This window comes from Conger conger, chromosome 10, assembly GCF_963514075.1.
Source record: "Conger conger chromosome 10, fConCon1.1, whole genome shotgun sequence".
Taxonomy (NCBI): domain Eukaryota; kingdom Metazoa; phylum Chordata; class Actinopteri; order Anguilliformes; family Congridae; genus Conger; species Conger conger.
In genome coordinates, this window is record NC_083769.1 from 10,780,527 (window position 1) to 10,797,827 (window position 17,301).

Below are 17,301 nucleotides of genomic sequence, written 5' to 3' on the forward strand. Positions count from 1 at the left end.
AAAGATCATTACTGAATATATGAATATGAAAATAAAATATTTGGGAGTCCATTACCTTGGATTTTCCAATTATTAGTACACACTTGTACCTGATTACAAGGACCAGACCCTCCCCTTCAGCTCAGCCCCTCACCCTTTGGCAAATGTGTTTAAATTAATTTGATATGGCGACATCTTGTGGAGAATCGTCGAACGGGCATGCTCATGTTCATGTGAGGGAGGGTGGGAGCAGATGGGCGGATCCTCCACAATCATGTGGTAGTATGTTAACGGTAAAATTAAATATTACATTTGAATCACCTTGCCTAGATCACTCATTAAAATAGCAAAGAAGTTTCCGGCTGTGAACGGTGAGTATCGTCCTTAACATTGTCAATGTCAGTGAGCTTTTTAGGAACTTGCCTGTCAACTAATTCGACTTAGAAATCGCACAGTAGCCTATGACTTTTTTATATGTTGGCAGCTATGCGCATGGGATCAAGTAAAAATTAAAACCAGTAAAACTTTTTTTGGCGATGAAGTGCAAGTAGGCCGGACTGAGATTTTCTATTTGATACTGCCTCGCGTGCGCGTCCACAGCTTTTTGACAAAACAAGACAACGTTTCTAAAATTGATTTAGTTATTGTACTGATATAGTACAATACTTAAAACGTTTTTCAGCGAATTGGCACTGTTTGTGTTGACATGACATCAAAGAATCGTACATTTCGAAATTTCATGACTGAGACATGGCTGGAAATTCACTCGTTATTCCAACCAGCGGTGCAATCCCAGAATTTTGCCACGCTCTTTCTTCATTAGGTGCTTTTCATGTTATATAGCTAAATAGCTAAGGCATGAGGAATAAAAAAAATATCTTCTGTCCACATTGAGCTTTACTGTATTGCAAACCATTAAAAAGTAACGTACAGCTGTAGATAACTTTTTTTTTTTAAAGATGATCAAATTAGTTCAACGCATATGTTTCAGTTTCTTCATAATTATTCAAATGAGTTAATACAATGCAGGTTTGGCTTGTTATCATTTGCTTTGTTTTTGAGTTCTTCAATATCTACCAGAATGTTAGTTTTAGTGTCCAAGTGTCCACAATTTCCCTAATTTTTAACCCCTTTGCAGAAATGCTAGCCAACAAAATTAGCCAGCAACTGGGTCGCCCCACTCAGTCCCTGCTTGGGTGGATCGTGAAAAAATTCCTCACCCGGCACAACCAGGTAATGGAGGTGAATGCTGTGAGGCTGTGTGGGATCCAGCCAGACGACACCGTCCTGGAGGTGGGGTTCGGGCCGGGCCTGGGGCTGGAGGCTGCTGCCTCCCACCTGACCGACCCCAGGGGGAAACTGTTTGGGGTGGACTATTCTGAGTTCATGTACAAGTTGGCCAGCGAGAGGGTCCAGGGGCTCATCACCAGTGGGAAAGCCACCCTGCATCAAGCCAGTGTAGACGCCATGCCTTTGTCAGACAGCAGTGTGGACAAGGTCTTCCATTGCAACTGCTACTACTTCTGGCCAGACCTGAGGGCAGGGGCTGCAGAAATGCACAGGGTGATGAAACCAGGTAAGCTTGAGCTTCCAAACCGGCCCTGGGACCTGAGAATGTGACATGGCACCAATGTTCTCCATTGACGCATTACGTTACATTACATTAATGGCATTAATGCCGCGCACGCGAGGCAGTGTCAAATAGAAAATCTTGCTCCAGCCTACTTGCACTACATTCACGTGTTTTAATGTTTACTTGATCCCATGTGACATTTGTAACTTTTGTAGTGAGTGGTAACCATGAATCTAAAGGGAACACAAATGTAGGCTACAGTCAACTGCATAAGGTGGTCAAAATATACAAGTAAACTTGACTTTACTTGACTACCATGACTCATTTGCGGGAGTCCCGTAATCTATTGTCACTTGTTTTTCACCTGTCCCTATCTTTAGCCACTTGTATTTTGTTCCTTAATCTAGAATTTTCCCTCTTTTGAAGTTGTAGATGTCTCAGTATGGTAGTTACAGACTTGGCCTATCTACAACTGATCATATGTGAATTGTACCTTATCTGACCTGTTCTGTTTGTTCTATGACCTTGATATGCACTTTATTTTAACGTCGCTTTGGATAAAAGCGTCTGCTAAATACAATGTAATGTAATGATAAATCACTTTTAGCATTTAAATGTGTAAATCTGTATGTCAAAGGCATGAATGTGAAGTGTTGATTTTTGTTCTGGTCTGGCAGGAGCATTAATGGTGGTGACCCTTCGAACTGAACAAGTGGCCTGGGCGGCATCCAAGAACCTCATTCCAGTAGAGAACTGGCGCCCGGAAAGCTACATGGATGCCTTGAGAGCGACTGGATTCACAGATATCCAAATGGAGGGGAACATGGATAAAAACATAACTTTCCAGGCAATATTTGCCACCGCATCTAAGTGAAGGACCTGCAAGGTCGGCAGCCGTTGGGCCCTTGAGCAAGGCCCTTAACCCAGTATTGCTCCAGAGGAGGATTGTCTCCTGCTTAGTATAATCAATCAACTGTACGTCGCTCTGGGTAAGAGCATCTGTCAAATGCCATAAATGTAATATAATGTAATAATTCAGCTTTTGAAATGTTGTGGGTATCCTTGATGTCCTACATGGAAGGTTCTGATTTTTCAAGATTCCACCCTCCAATATAGGCACATAATGTAAAATAATATCTTTTTTATTACTGACATAATTATTTTTTTGGCTATTTTATAGTTTTAAAAAATCCGGGTATCAAGGAAAACAGTTAAAAAGGAGAAAATATATATGATTGGAAATAAAGTACCGGCACAATATAAAAAACTGATTTTCATGTGTTGTTACTGAAGTATTCACATTGAATTGCTCATGTCTATACAATGGAGACATGTCATTGTACATGCTGCTTGGAGTTGTATAAAGTGGCCAGTAGTTTTATTTATTTGTTTTACTTTTGCCACAAGCTAATGTAAATATCTGCCCTTCATCACACACCAAAAACTGTCTTATGGAATTGGAAGCTTAGTCAGCAGGTTGCTGCCTGTGATTTGCAGGTCCTGTCCCACTGCAGTGTACTGTCCTGATTGCACACAACTTTTGCTGTTCAGCTACCATGCTCTTGTAAAACGTAGTTTTGAAAAAGCAAAGTAATGTTTTTAGGTCAGCCTACAACAGCATAAAGCAAAATTAAGCTTAGATCTTGAGCCAGTTGTACAATTATTTTACCATACTACAACATCCATGATGCACGACGGCCGAGTCGGTAATGACGTCAAAAACCTCGCAAGGAGGGAGAATCAAACGCAACGTTTTAGGATTCCGTAACCAACAACGGTAAGCTGCGTCTTTCGATATCTACTCATTTGTATTAGCCAGTTTCCTATGTATGTACTCCAACGTGACATTTAGCTTGCTCCTATGACTTGAACGCCAACGGTAATTTTCTTGCTAGCTTGTAACAACTGTAATTTACAGCTAGTTAATGTTAATGTAACTTTTACGTTGTAAAAACTTTAGTTAGCTTAGCCAAATTAGCTAGTGTAAACGAATATGTACGAGCTTGCTGAAAAACCAACAGTAGTCCGCTTATTTAATTTCGGTTCTGCTGTCGAGCTCATTAGCGATCTATTTTGATGAATTGCTAGCTAATATTTCTGTCTCATTTAAGTTAACGTTATGCTAACTAACAGAGTCAGCTAAGTTACGAGCACGTTTGAAATGCAGTTATGCGTGCACAACTGCCAACATATTTAGTTATGTACTCGTGGCTTGTAGGTTACGACTGGAAAAAAAATGCAGAGAACTACCAGGCTGAAGCGTGAACTTCAACTGTTGAGCACCGAGCCCCCGCCAGGAATTTCCTGCTGGCAAACCGAAGGGCAGATTGATGACCTGAGAGCTCGTGAGCGACTTGAGCAATATTGAGCTGTTCTTATGGTGTGTTTTTGTAATCTAACGCATTTGTTCACCAAATACGATGCACGGTGTTTGTTTTGCAGAAATCGTAGGTGGTGCGAACACGCCTTATGACGGTGGTCTGTTTTCACTGGAGATAAAAGTTCCTGAACGGTAGGATTGACAATATCGCACAATATTTCGTTTCAAAATCTGGGAGAAACACTCAAGTAAATTGGTGCATTCTATTATAATACACAATGCGCAACTTAAGACAGTATAACTCTATGGTGTGTATGCATGTGCTGTCGGCAGGGCGTCTTGCAGTACCTGTATAGCTACTATAGATCGTACATGGAATTGTGTAACAGTGAATTTGCCTACATCTTTTTATTTCCGGACTCTCTGTTTTGTAATTGCACTTTGTATTTGGCCATTAGAGGGCGGCTGGCCAAAGTACTGCTGAAGAAAAATATTTGAAAAAGTTCAATTTTATCACAGGTACCCATTTGAGCCTCCAAAGATGCGTTTCCTGACCCCTATTTACCACCCTAACATTGACAATGCTGGACGCATTTGCCTTGATGCTCTGAAGCTACCACCCAAGGTATTTATACTCAAAAAAAGTAGGCCAAAATGCTGAATTTATTTTGAAAGATGCTGTTCCCATAGTGTTGTTGTAAAAATTCTGAGCACATATCTTTGGCATTCTCACGCATTGGCTCATGAGGGTTGCTGGTTCAATCCCACCCTGGGTGTGTCGAAGTGTCGCTGAGCAAGAAACCTAACCCCCAAATGCTCCTGATGAGCTGGTTGGTGCCTTGCATGGCAGCCAATCACCATTGGTGTGTGAGTGTGAATGAGAAGCATCAATTGTACTTTTGATAAAGGCGCTATATAAATGCATACCATTTACCATTTACATTTACCAAATTATTTCAGGAGTTATGAATGTGTTAACAACAAATTTACCATGAACGGCTTATCTACATGTGATGCTTATCTACATGTGAGGGTATGTGTTCTTGTTCAGGCCAAAGTGTGGTGTTAAAGGTACAATAGGTAAGATGTTTGTGTTAAAACATTGTTACAAGACCATTGTAAATCCCTTCATTGAAAAAGGCTCACTGACATGTTGACTCACCCTCTGGCTATGTTTATAGTCCTTAAATTCGGGTTTCAAAATATGCAGTTCACGGGCCGGCAAAACATCGTATAGCTGTACAATAATTGAAGCTCATTGGTTGAAAATTGGTTCTAATTGCCACAGCCAATGGCATTTCAATGTCAGCGCGTTCACAGAGAAGGGGGGGAGGGATAAACAGTGTTGTGGTTTGAGGGTCTTTGTTCCTGCTATTCCTCTCTTGACCATGAGAAGTATGAAATTACCTATTGTACCTTTTAATATAACTTCCGGATGCACGTTTGTTCTTAACGTTCTGAGCGGGACTGCATCTGTTGTGCGGAGTGTATGGGCCTCAGTGTGGAGCTCCTTATGTATGTTCCCTTCATCCGTCTCAGGGTGCCTGGAAGCCTTCGCTCAACATCGCCACTGTGCTGTCCTCCATCCAGCTGCTCATGGGGGAGCCCAACCCCGATGACCCCCTCATGGCTGACATCGTAAGCACAGCATTGCTTTACGTTTATTATTTTGTTATTTAGCTGACTGTTTTATCCAAAACAACTTACAGTTGATTAGACTAAGCTGGAGACAATCCCCCCTGGAGCAATGCGGGGTTAAGGGCTCAAGAGTCCAAATTTTATTGTGGCTACACCAGGGCTTGAACCACCAACCTCCTGGGCCCCAGCCATGTACCTTAGCCTCTAAATAAATAAAGTAATTTGCTGTTTAGCTGACGATTTAATCCAAAGCTTACAGTTGATTACACTAAGCAGGGAGTTGGGTTTGGGCTCTGTGCAGCCATGTAAACTACACTAAATGCTTTCCCCCCCAGTCTTCAGAATACAAGTACAACAAGCAGCTTTACTTGGAGAAAGCCAAGAGGTGGACTGAGAAACATGCCATTCAACGGAACAAGGTTGGCCGCCTCCATTTTTTCCGCTTTTAATCTAATTTGTATTTGCAGTTGAATGTATGTTACATTTGTGGAAGTGTATTAATAAAAACGGTTTTAACTAGAAATGTAACAAGCGGCCACACACGGCATAGTTCTGTAGTTTTATGAATTTGCCAGGTGTGCTCACGTTTGGTGGCTATGTCGGGAGTGCAGCCTGAATCAATAATGATAGTAAGTCCTGTACTTTAATGTACGGAGAACACCATAAGACTACGTCAGTCAGTCTGCCTGCGGTTTTCAACAGGACGTTAAATATGGTACCACTTAAGTAAACGTTTACTACATTAAAAATGTTTACTACATTTTTTTCGGGGCTTACCGTGGCCCTGGTCTCTTCCCAAACTGTTGCAATTCCGAAGTTGCATTTGCACCACAAGAGGGCGTTGCCTGACCTCGGTTTGGATGCGTTCGGTTCAAGGCTTCCCAAACTCAGCAGTCGGTGCAGTCTCTTAATCATTTAAATACATTTTTCCCCCAGAAAAAATGTTAAGCGCTTCCATAATTTGGTTTTCAAGCAGATTTGCGGGGAACGAAGGCTTTCTGTTTCTCTCTCCTCTGACCTCTTGAGTTTTCTGCAAATGATCCCACCCTTCAGTTAATTTAGCAGTTTCACGTGAATGACCGGTCGCTTTTAGGATTTCATGGCAACTTCTGCTCTGTATATGTTTTGTGACATATTATTCTAACATTTTTAATGAATACTTGAGCAAACCATCATTGATGTTTGCAGCTGTTTGGAAAATTTAGTCTCGAGTAATTTGTTGGAACAGAACCCAGAAGATTGGTTAATCATTCCTGTATATAACCACCACTCCTAACCACTTTAAGGACACAGCTGTCAGGTAAATATGTTGTTCTAGTAGTTGGCACAGGACAGAACATGAATGTAGTAGTACTTATTCAATTGATAGACATTGTCTTGGATATTTTTCAAAGAGTTCATAATTCAAAATTGACCAGTGATTAACCAACAGCCCTTCTCTATTTTTGAATAATATTTTCAGTTTAGACAAAACAAATATCCTCATTTGATGGCTTGCAGGTTTTAATATTTAGCAATTTCATACATATACCGAATATTTGTGTGCAATGCACAGTACTTGCCTTTTTTATGCTCAATATTTGTTTCCAGGATTTTTGATACTGTAATGAACTAGCCACTAGGGTATTATTTTTCATTTCGACTACTTGAGTTTATCATGTTCTCCTCTGTTATGTAAATGGCCTACGATAGGTGAAAATCACTAGCCAAGCAATCAGCTGAATCGAGCAGCACACGTGGCCTGCCTGTGCAAACATGGCCCTCGACTTGGCCTGTGACGTTTTAAAATGTCAAACGATCGTAGATGTTCAGTGTCGTTATTGACGTGAGAATTAAACGTGTCCTCTTGTGTTGAAAGGGCGTTGAGGAGACTGAGGGAACAGCACTAGGCAGGCTGGATATAACCTGCCGCAAAAGACCAGCTCTGCATTCAGAGGAACACCAGGATGACTCGAAGAAGGTCTTCATGTAACTCCAGGCTCCATCGTTCATTTGGCTGTTTATATATTGTATGTTATATTATTGTACATCTCTCCTATGTCTTCTGAAAACTATAGTGGTGTGTGCTTTGTGTTTGTTGTGTAATTTTTGTATTTCATATTAACTGCTTTGTTTGCCTGCTTAATGTTGAACATTAAAATCTAAATCTGTAATTTTCCATCATATTTGTATTTTACATTACACACGTCTGCATGTATTTCAGATGTTTGGGGATAGAAGAATGGAGACCATTTTAAACAAAATCTTTAGCATCAAGGTTGTGAGAATATATCTTTGTTCTTCTGAAGTTCTTACAATGATGAGCCTAAATGCATTTAGTATAATTGTAGTCAAATTATGGAGTGACCTAGTGGTGTTCTAATCCAAAACATAATGTAAAGATTGTTAGAATATTAATTGGGCAATCTACATTATATACATTTTTTTTGTTTCACATAAGCATAGGCTGCCCTTTCTGTAAAAGCGCTGCTCTACTTTTTAAATATTTGAGTCTAGTGTTCAGCTTCATTATCACGTACAATGTTTCAACAATCACAAATGGACCAATAACTTATAATGCATGTGCGTAAAGTATTTTAATAATATGAAACTAATAATCTTTTCATACTTGTATAAATTGTTTACAGAGGTTTGAAAATATGTACATCCAAAATAAATCTGTTTTGTACAACTAAGAGCTTTAACCTTTCCATATAAAAAATTAATATACTTGTGAATAAAATAGAAAACTGACAACATATCGGGGTACAAGGGGACAATAGCATGCTACTTAAGAGGTAGTTACACTGTACAATGCCTAGCCTATTATACAACAAAACTGAAAAATATAAATCAATTTCTAAGTTCTTAAGCATACCATTTTTGGTGTTAAGGAATTAAATATTTTTCACAAGGATCACAGTGTCCCTTTTCAGCATCTAAAAATAAGTACAGTTATCATCTGATTTCATTAATAAAGAAATACAAATACATTTTGCTTGGTTCTCTAGGACTATCTTGGTTAGCGCCGAACAATTAAAAGTGTAATGCTAAAATTCCTCGTTCAAGACTTAATGCCATGGCAGGTGGCCATGGCGTGACACTTTTTATTTTACAAACAAATTCATGATATGAAGGAATGATGATCCTTCTGTAATCCTTGATCTCGTACTGCGTTTTAACAGTTTTTCACCTTGTATCTCTCCTTGCCAAACTAATACACACCAAGCGCAATGCAACGAGTTAAGACATGCAATCCTGGATCAAAAGATCAAAGAATATGTTTAAGAACCTGGAGGATACCAGTTATTGTGTTTTGTTTAATGTAGGCAAGGACTACTGCAGGGTTATTCTGAAGAGCAGTCCGTCTCAGTTTTTCGTATGCTTAAGAAATATTCTTCATGGAAATGGATAAAATCCATTAACAACACGTAGTTTCGTCTAGTGGAGGCTACATTTATGTTTATAAATTGAGATTGAATGTGTGCATAGTGCCTGAGAGGATTGACCCCACTTGTGAGCTAAAATAAATTTTCATATTTGTATCAAAACAACTTGACAGTACATAATTCATGTTGCAATGAAACCTTTACATGTGTCCTTCAACCGTTGAAAAATTTGTCTCCCAGTTTTGTCATAAAAGTAAGCCTATAAATGTATCTTCTTTACAAAAGTATATAATGACAAGGTCTGTATATTTAAAAAAATCTAATTTATATACATGACACATGGAAATCCAAGGTTATCATCCTATAGTATGAAAGTGTTCGTTTCTCTTGGATTCTATACTTTTTCTTTCTACAATGCCTGTGATTTGGAAGCACCCTTTAGCTGCAGGGATTATCCCAGGGCTCTTTCGGTATTGGTCCACAGTCTTGAGATTTGTCTTCGCAATCTTGAGGTTGAAGCCCAGTTTTAAAGTATTCCCCCCCCCCCCCCCCGATCCCCTTTGCCACATGCCGTTTCCTGTGTTCAGTTCAGAGGCAAGCAGTCATTTGTTTATAAATGAGACGAGAGGGAAGACGAATGGAAGGTTCCGGAAGGAAAGGGACTGCTGCTGGTTCTGTTCGGGTCGTCGCTTTTTAAAAGTTCTTCGTCCCTGAGACGGACGCCGGGACTGTGCGCGAACACGCCTTCCCTCCGGGGGGGTGTCTGCTGCTGGCAGGGTATGAGGGGGACGCAGGGCGAGCAGCCCACCGGCTCCAGCTTAGGGAGGGCGGCGCCCTCGAAGAGCGCGTCCATGTCGGAGAAGGACACCAAGGCCTGCGTGGAGTCGTACGAGCTCTTCTCCGTCTCCCCGGAGACGAAGGAGTCGAGCGTCTCCTCCCGGGCCGAGTGCCACCTCCTCCAGAGCAGGCGGATGTCCTCCTTGAAGTGGGGGTTGAAGAGGAGGTAGAGCAGGGGGTTGAGGCTGGCTGGCAGGGGCATGAGGACCAGCAGGACCGACTTGATGACCTCCTCGCCCACGGGGAACAGGCCCAGCAGGGACGAGAAGGTCAGGAAGGCCACGGGGCAGTAGAGCAGGCAGTTGGTGAAGATGAGCCAGGCCACGTGCTTGATCATGGCGCAGTCCCAGATGCTGTCGAACTCGCCCTTGATCAGGTCCCAGTAGAGCTTGATGTAGGTGCCGGTGATCACCAGGAAGCAGAGGGTGTTCATCATGATGAGGGCCACCATGAAGCCCAGGGTGGACGGCCGGCCCTCCGGCAAGGGCGAGGGCAGGCAGAGGGGCGAGGAGCCGTACTCCGCCACCCGGAACAGGGGCAGGGCCCCGACCGCCAGGGACAGGGCCACGCAGCAGAGAGCAGCCGCCCGGACGCTGCTAAAGGACGGGGACTTCCCGTAGGCCCGCACGCAGGACACCGAGACGCTGCACTGCACCGCCGCCAGGGTGAGGAAGAGAATGGAGGCTTCGGCGGCAAAGACCGAGAGGAACCCGGTGGCCTGGCACCCCGGGCCCGTCTCCCAGCGGGCGCCGTGCCGGGAGAACTCCCCGAACGTCAGGGCGTCGACCAGGGCCAGCGTCCCCGAGCACAGGCCTGTCAGGAGGTTGGCCCCGCCGATGGAGCCGATGACGAACTTGACGGGCGACAGGTAGCCGGGCGAGGCGAAGACGGTGACGATCAGCAAGCTGTTGCCCACCAGGGAAACCAGAGCGATGGCCCACACGCCCAGCCGCACCACCCAGCTGTCGAACATGTAGTCGCAGGGTTTGAAAGGGCCTGTCGAGCAAAAGGAGACGATCGAGTCGCTGAGAATAAACTCACTTTTTAGACTTCTACTGCTGTAGCCTATCCACTTTGAGTTAAGATGTGTTGTGTGTTCAGAGACCTTCTGCATACCACTGTTGTAATGTGTGGTTATTTGCGTTAATGGCTCCTTCCTGCCAGCTTTGACCAGTCTGGCTCTTCTCCTCTGACCTCTCTCATTAAACAAGGCCTTTCTGTCTGCAGAACTGCCGCTCACTGGATTTTTATTTATTTATTTACTTTTTCTGTACCATTCTTTCCAAATTCTAGAGACTAGTGTGCTTGAAAATCCCAGGTGATCAGCAGTTTCTGAGATATTCAAACCATCCTGTCTGCCACCAACAATCATTCCACAGTCAAAGTCGATCACATTAGATCACATTTTTCCCCCGTTCTGATGGTTGATGTGAAGCTCCTGACCTGCATCTACATGATTGTATGCATTTCACTGCTGCCACACAGTTGGCTGATTAGATAATCACGAGTAAGTAGGTGTAATAAAGTAAATTGTTCCCAATAAAGTGCTTGGTGAGTGAAACACATGAAAGCACGGCATAATTTAGCTTTTTGTGGGCTATTGTTTGTCTTGTTTGTTGTTTGTTTGTCTGTCTATTGATGTGGGTTTACCTGGAGTGGGTGTGCACTGGATACTTGTTTGTAATTTGGAATCTTCCACTTCCATCTGGAATTCCTCCATGTCCAGATCATCTGCAACAAACCAGGAATTATGACTGCAACTAGACAACTAAAATCCATGGAACTTCCCACCTGGCAAAGCCTTAAAAGAACATTTAATCATTCCATCTTGTCAATTTGAGAAATATGAAAAACAGTGTTTTGGCTGATGCTGCCTAGTTGACCTGCGGATTTGCATTTGATTTTTGAAAATGCATATTTCTTTCATGTGTAATGGCTGGTTTGAGTAACCAATGAATCTGCAATGGAATAACATAATTTGAGAAACAGGTCTGTAGCTATGCCTCCAAGTATATTTTTTGCAACGTCAGCATGATATGACTTTGTATGCTGCCATCTTGCCTCCATGCAGTCTTAACTCATGTCTTATAGTGCTCCACCTGGTTTTGACTTAAGATTCTCACTCTTCATAAATTTACCAGAAACAATTTTTAGTCCAGAATGATTATACATCTGTTGAATCAGTAGATTAATTAGCACCTTCACCTTACTACAAAGATACAAAAGGAATATTGTCAGATCCTCAGACATAATCAAATTAATGGTTTCCATGGACTTCTAATAAAAAACTTGATTAAAAAAAAAAGTATTTGATCAAATTGGAAACTGACTTCAGGGAGAAATATTGCCAATAGAGTGAAGAAAGGCTTCAATAGGTTCTAATAGGAGACACATGGCAATATGTGGGCTAAGATGGTATCCTTATTCAGCTTTACTATGTTGGAATTTAACAGCAGAAAAGCCTCTCCTGTATTTTTCAGAAATTACAAAGAAAAAGTATGTTTAATGGATGATTAGAAAGTGAGAATCCTTGGTTTGTCTATGGGTTTTGTACATTTACAAGAAAAGGTATGTGTAGTCTTGAAATCGGAGTTGAAATAAGTTGTTGGTCTGTAATTGAATACCAGACAAAATCCAATATGATTTGTTTATGGTACAATTAATCCCCCTTATCATCATCTCTTGGTCCTCTTCTAATGTTTTCTTTTGATGAACTCAAGCGGTCTTGAGGCATTCCCCCGGGCCTCTAGACTATCCTAATTGTATGTAACAAGCTACATGTAGCTTTTTTCCACCTGCTCCTTTCAAGTCTGAACCCTGGTCGGATTGCTCAGGAAAATATTGAAAGACAAATATTTGGCCTTATTTCATCTGTCAGGTATCTGTGATTTAATCTCAGTACCGACATGTTTTAACAGTGTTAATTACAGATTGCATTGACAGCCAGAGGACACAGAAATAGAAAGCAAGCAATATAGCATGTAATTGTTCCTGGTATTAACAGGGAACATCTGCAGAGTGCCTGACCCCCTTCAGCCTTATTTCACTGCAATCCAGGTGTTTTTCATACTGCGTTTGCTTCAGATCCTTCCTTGATATAACCCATGTATTGACATCATCCAAAAGGCCTGGACTATAGACCCCATAATGATAGATTCATTGCAATATCAATACAGGCACATTTATATTTGGAAAAATGATATCCTATGCATAACCGTCATATCCAATTTCCATATGTACTTACTTGCTCTGGATAAGAGAGTCATGTAAATGTAAATATGGAAACATTTGTCAATGAATCCTTAAAAACCAGTACCAAGCAAACAGAAATGCTGGTCTGACAGGAGCATATAACAGGACAGTATGTAGTTTAATAGTATATCAAGTTAATTTATTGGTTCCAGCTCTAGAATCAAAATGAGCTTTTTCTAAATGAATAGCAGTATTTTCCTCTAATAACCACGAGTGTCATGGCCCGTGTCGGCCATTTGTTTATGAAGGCTTTCATTTGTCTCGTTTCTGGAAATCGGTGCACCATTTCATATGGATATTTAGCTGTGAATGAATAAAAAAGGTTAATCTTACAGTTGGTGTCAGTGTGGATGGGGAACAAGGCAATGGTCCTCTTGTGAAGCTCCTCCTCCTCGTTCCCTGTCTGCTCCAAATCCCATTGGCTGGCTACTTTGTAGTTGTTGTTGCAGGCCCCGTACACACAACACTGGTATGCATATGGCATCTCTATCACCCTGTGAATACATATTCAATAGCTACTATTGTTTCATACAAATTAAACTAGCTTTAGCATCTTTAAAGCTACATACACTGAACATGCTTCTTTGTTGCAGCTGGTTGACAGAATTTATAGCTCTATATAATGTATTTTTGTAGTAGATCTACCTTGCCTTTTAGCAAGCAAGCACAGAATTGATAATTTTATTATACATCTTACAATTGGCTAGTTTGCATTTTAGTTTTCCCTCCCAGTGACATTCCCTGTGTCACTGAAATACATTGAAGCATAGAAGCTAATCTGGCTGGAGCGGCCTGTAGCATAGTGGTTAAGGTAAATGACTGGGACCTGCAAGGTCAGTGGTTCAATCCCTGGTGTAACCACATTAAGATCCACACAACCGTTGGGCCCTTGAGCAAGGCCCTTAACCCTGAATTTCTTCAGGGGAGGATTGTCTCCTGCTTAGTCTAATCAACTGTATGTCGCTCTGGATAAGAGCGCCAAATGCCATTAATGTAATGTAATCTGCTAGGTCTGTTTTTGTGTTTGCCTTTTCCTCTGCTTGGCTACATAAACATTTGTAAACTTTTTTTTGTTCTGCTAGCTTGTGAGGAATATTTTCCATGAATAAATTCTAATGTGAACAAACACCTTGAAATCATACTGCAAGTGGTTTGATCTGTGATAAATATTATAATCAAGTAAAAAAAAGTATAATGAAACTATAATAACACTTGAATGTGTTCATTTTATTTTGTCTACTATTGAACATGGCATAGATGACTCACATAAATTTGATTTGTCACTGTGTTGTCTAATTTGCCAACATTCATTTGTTCTCAAGACTACACAGAAATAGCAGCTTTGGACAAACTTTACCATTCTTATTTTAAACAAATGTATTGACACTAAAGGAAACCTGAACATCATTGCAACAGTGTAGAGACATTTATACCTCTAACAACAGGCAAGTTCCACACTGCATTATCACTGGACCAGTAGTAATAGCTTGATGGCACAGCCAGATTTGGAGTATAATTCTTGATGACATTTTTTTAAAGATAGAACAAGGACAATCATATTGAAAGTGAGATTTTAGTAGTTTTCTAAGTTCTGTTGTGATGCACTAAGAATATGGGTTAGTGTGTTGGGGCTAGCCTCTGTTTGTCTGTTGATCTTTGGGATCACTGTTTGTTTTTGTGTGACTTTGACATCCAGTATGGTTCAAGCAGAGCCAATTGAGGTTTGAGGTTTGGAGTGGATCCACTACACTGCATTTGAACACTGCGAGTCGCTGAGGAGCAAACACATTTATAGAGCTTCACTTTAAAAAGGTAGACTTCAGTAATGTCACCAGAAGAAAATAAAATCTCCTTTAAGTTAAAAACAAAGTAACAACAATGATATTGCTCAGTAGAAAATGAGGAAACCAGTCATGGGGTTATTTTCTATGTAATGAAGTCCCCATTTGATCTCATATCTGAACCTTTTAGAGCTTTGTGTTGTTGTTTTTATTAAGTTTGGGCCATTTGGAATTCCATAACATTTTATCCCGCTGTCCCATTGGTGCAACATCATCTGCCACTCCAGGAGCGCACAGGCTAGCAAATTACACAGAGCTAGCTAGGGAATATCCCCTCATTATGGCCACATACACATCGGCCCACAGAAGTCCTAACCATAATCTACGCTGAAGCGGTCAGGATTTCCTTTCGGACCCGTGGGACAGGTCTAAATGACCGCGGATCTCACTGCAATTTTTGTGCAATGGAAATGTGTTTAAAAATGGGTCACTCCGATGTTGATACTGTATCATAATGCATGAACTACTGGGTCTCAAGTTTTTCCCAAGTCCCATTGGCCTACCTCATCTTGGGGAAGTCCTCCTCGGTGAAAGCCCCTGAAAGTGCCAGGTTGCCCTTCAGTTTGAGGTGGGTCAGACCACCAAGCCCTTGCAGAGGTAGGATGCTGAGAAGGTTCTCCGTTAGGTCCCTGTTAAGAAGAACAGCATCAGGGTTCTTGATCCTGCACAGCTCCGTCCAGTGCTCCAGTCCTGTGCCATTCTGCCTCAGGGCTTCTCAGACTCTTTCCAGACCCTTCCCTTTTTTGCATTGTTTCTTTCCTTCCAATACAGCTTTGGCTCTTTTTTTCCCCATTGAACTCCACACTTACGTCATTTAGGACCCTACTGATTTTAATTGTCAGTCTGAATTCAATCCGATTATTGAAGCAAATTATTTGCCATATTGAACATTATATAAAATCAATAGTTGATCTGACTGATTAAATGAGAGCATGTATTAATAGTATAGCTATTTCCCAGGTCTTAAGAGGTCTTAAGAGGGTAAGTACAGTATAGGACAAGTATTAGTGGTATAGCTATTTCTTACGTCTTAAGAGGGCAAGCACAGTAAGGGACATGTATTAATTGTATAGATATTTCTCAGGTCTTAAGAGGGCAAGTTATTCTTCAGCAAACAGTAAAAGTGTCTAATAAAGAGCAGTGAATCTTGTTAAAATCCAGTAATTGCAACTGTGGCTGGAACAAGACTCAGAACACAGTGGGGAACCTGAAGGCCAAGTCTGGGAACCCTGTGTCCTGTCTGTAACCCCAGATTCTGGATGTCTTGGACTACATCTTTGTGCAGATGTAAAAGTCAACCTCTCCAGTGAGCTCATTTAGGTTTTCTGTTTTCACCTTATTATGGTCTTGACATAATAAAGTTCAATTCATAAGGGATTAAAAGCATGTTTCTTCACTTAGCCAGCTGCTGTTACTTTTCGTAAATACTAAATACATAAAAACTCAAGCTACTTAATCAATGCCAAGGAATGCTTTTTCACAGTGAGAAATATGCATGAAGAAAGACTCCTCCTTACTGTTTTTGTACAGTAAGCTAAAGGCTCTTGGCAAGGTGAAGTTTCATTAAAGTTTCAGAATCTTGGATAGGGTCCCTAAAAGTGTCGCAAGTTTTAAATGTATGTGTTTTTTATTTCAAAAGGCACAATTATCTGTTGAAGGTGGCATCAAAATACTTACAGTTTTACCAGGCTCTGAAGAGAAGCAAAGGCATCATGGTGTATGGTCTCAATGCGATTCCAACTCAGATCGCTAGAACAGAGGCAGACCACAAGAAATGTCATCTTGTTGATTACAAGATAATATCTACACACCTGTGTAAAGTTGCTTCACAGTTCATGAAAAAATATTTCTTGGTGCTGTATTCTGGGCGTAAACCACCGGCGTGGTTTGAAAAGCTTCTCGGACTAGGAGCTGAACTAGTGCCAGGTTCCCTCTGTCTGTATTCCAACCTTTTTGTGAGCTAAAAGCAATAACTGGTGGGAGTTTTATCAGCGCTTGTACACCAAGACTCTTTATGAGGGTGGGCACTGTTTACATTCTGCCTTTCTTGGTTGGTCTTGACCACAAGGTGGGAGTGTTAGGCAGACTATAAGTCTGCTGGCTGCTGGTATACAGACCACTTTTGGCACAATTACATGGGAACCGTACATGGGAACATGAACTATGACCCAAACCATTGCATGTATTATTCGTGCACCAAGAACATCTCTTAAGTGCTTTGAGACTGGCTGTAAAATAAGCAGTGTATACTATAAGTGAACAAGAGGTTGTTTCACCCTGGAGAGGGCAGGTGTCCATGGAGGTATACTCACCCTCCCATCACAAAGATATATATTTTAATATACTTAAATATACTTCATACTTTAATAATATTGTGGACGCTATACGTGACACATAGACAATAATAATAAAATGTACAATATAACACCATATGTTTTTCCCAACCTGTTTTGCATCATGAAAACATATTTTCACAAATTCTTCATGAATGTT

The 17,301-nt window shown here is 41.2% G+C and overlaps 3 protein-coding genes across 8 annotated transcripts in view; 2 read left to right on the forward strand and 1 right to left on the reverse strand.

The window, feature by feature from the left end:
- The first annotated feature begins 257 nt into the window (after positions 1-257).
- On the forward strand, positions 258-2,777 carry LOC133139427 (uncharacterized methyltransferase YdaC-like). 2 transcript variants are annotated; one of them, XM_061258956.1, is made up of 3 exons: positions 258-350; positions 1,118-1,555; positions 2,230-2,777. In XM_061258956.1, the coding sequence occupies exons 2-3, from the start codon at positions 1,120-1,122 to the stop codon at positions 2,424-2,426; spliced, it is 633 nt and encodes a 210-aa protein (XP_061114940.1). In that variant the 5' UTR covers positions 258-350; positions 1,118-1,119; the 3' UTR covers positions 2,427-2,777. The 2 variants fall into 2 exon arrangements, with proteins under 2 accessions (XP_061114940.1, XP_061114939.1); XM_061258955.1 differs by lacking the exon at positions 258-350 and adding an exon at positions 541-802.
- A 422-nt stretch (positions 2,778-3,199) lies between these two features.
- Positions 3,200-8,185, forward strand: ube2t (ubiquitin-conjugating enzyme E2T (putative)). Of its 2 annotated transcripts, none has more exons than XM_061258895.1 (7): positions 3,200-3,329; positions 3,771-3,897; positions 3,995-4,064; positions 4,392-4,497; positions 5,412-5,510; positions 5,846-5,929; positions 7,369-8,185. In XM_061258895.1, the coding sequence occupies exons 2-7, from the start codon at positions 3,789-3,791 to the stop codon at positions 7,480-7,482; spliced, it is 582 nt and encodes a 193-aa protein (XP_061114879.1). In that variant the 5' UTR covers positions 3,200-3,329; positions 3,771-3,788; the 3' UTR covers positions 7,483-8,185. The 2 variants fall into 2 exon arrangements, with proteins under 2 accessions (XP_061114879.1, XP_061114880.1); XM_061258896.1 differs by lacking the exon at positions 3,200-3,329 and adding an exon at positions 3,334-3,431.
- A 1,268-nt stretch (positions 8,186-9,453) lies between these two features.
- LOC133139386 (leucine-rich repeat-containing G-protein coupled receptor 6) overlaps positions 9,454-17,301 on the reverse strand; it is a 98,403-nt gene continuing 90,555 nt past the window's right edge. For 3 of the 4 annotated variants that reach the window (XM_061258894.1, XM_061258893.1, XM_061258891.1), the window contains 5 exons: positions 16,486-16,557; positions 15,312-15,437; positions 13,315-13,461; positions 11,366-11,448; positions 9,454-10,711 (listed from right to left, as the gene is read on the reverse strand). In XM_061258894.1, the coding sequence (XP_061114878.1) occupies positions 9,489-10,711; positions 11,366-11,448; positions 13,315-13,461; positions 15,312-15,437; positions 16,486-16,557 (1,651 nt within the window). In that variant the 3' untranslated portion in view covers positions 9,454-9,488. Of the gene's footprint in view, positions 10,712-11,365; positions 11,449-13,300; positions 13,462-15,311; positions 15,438-16,485; positions 16,558-17,301 lie in introns of all 4 variants that reach the window. The other variant, XM_061258892.1, reaches the window with a different exon arrangement.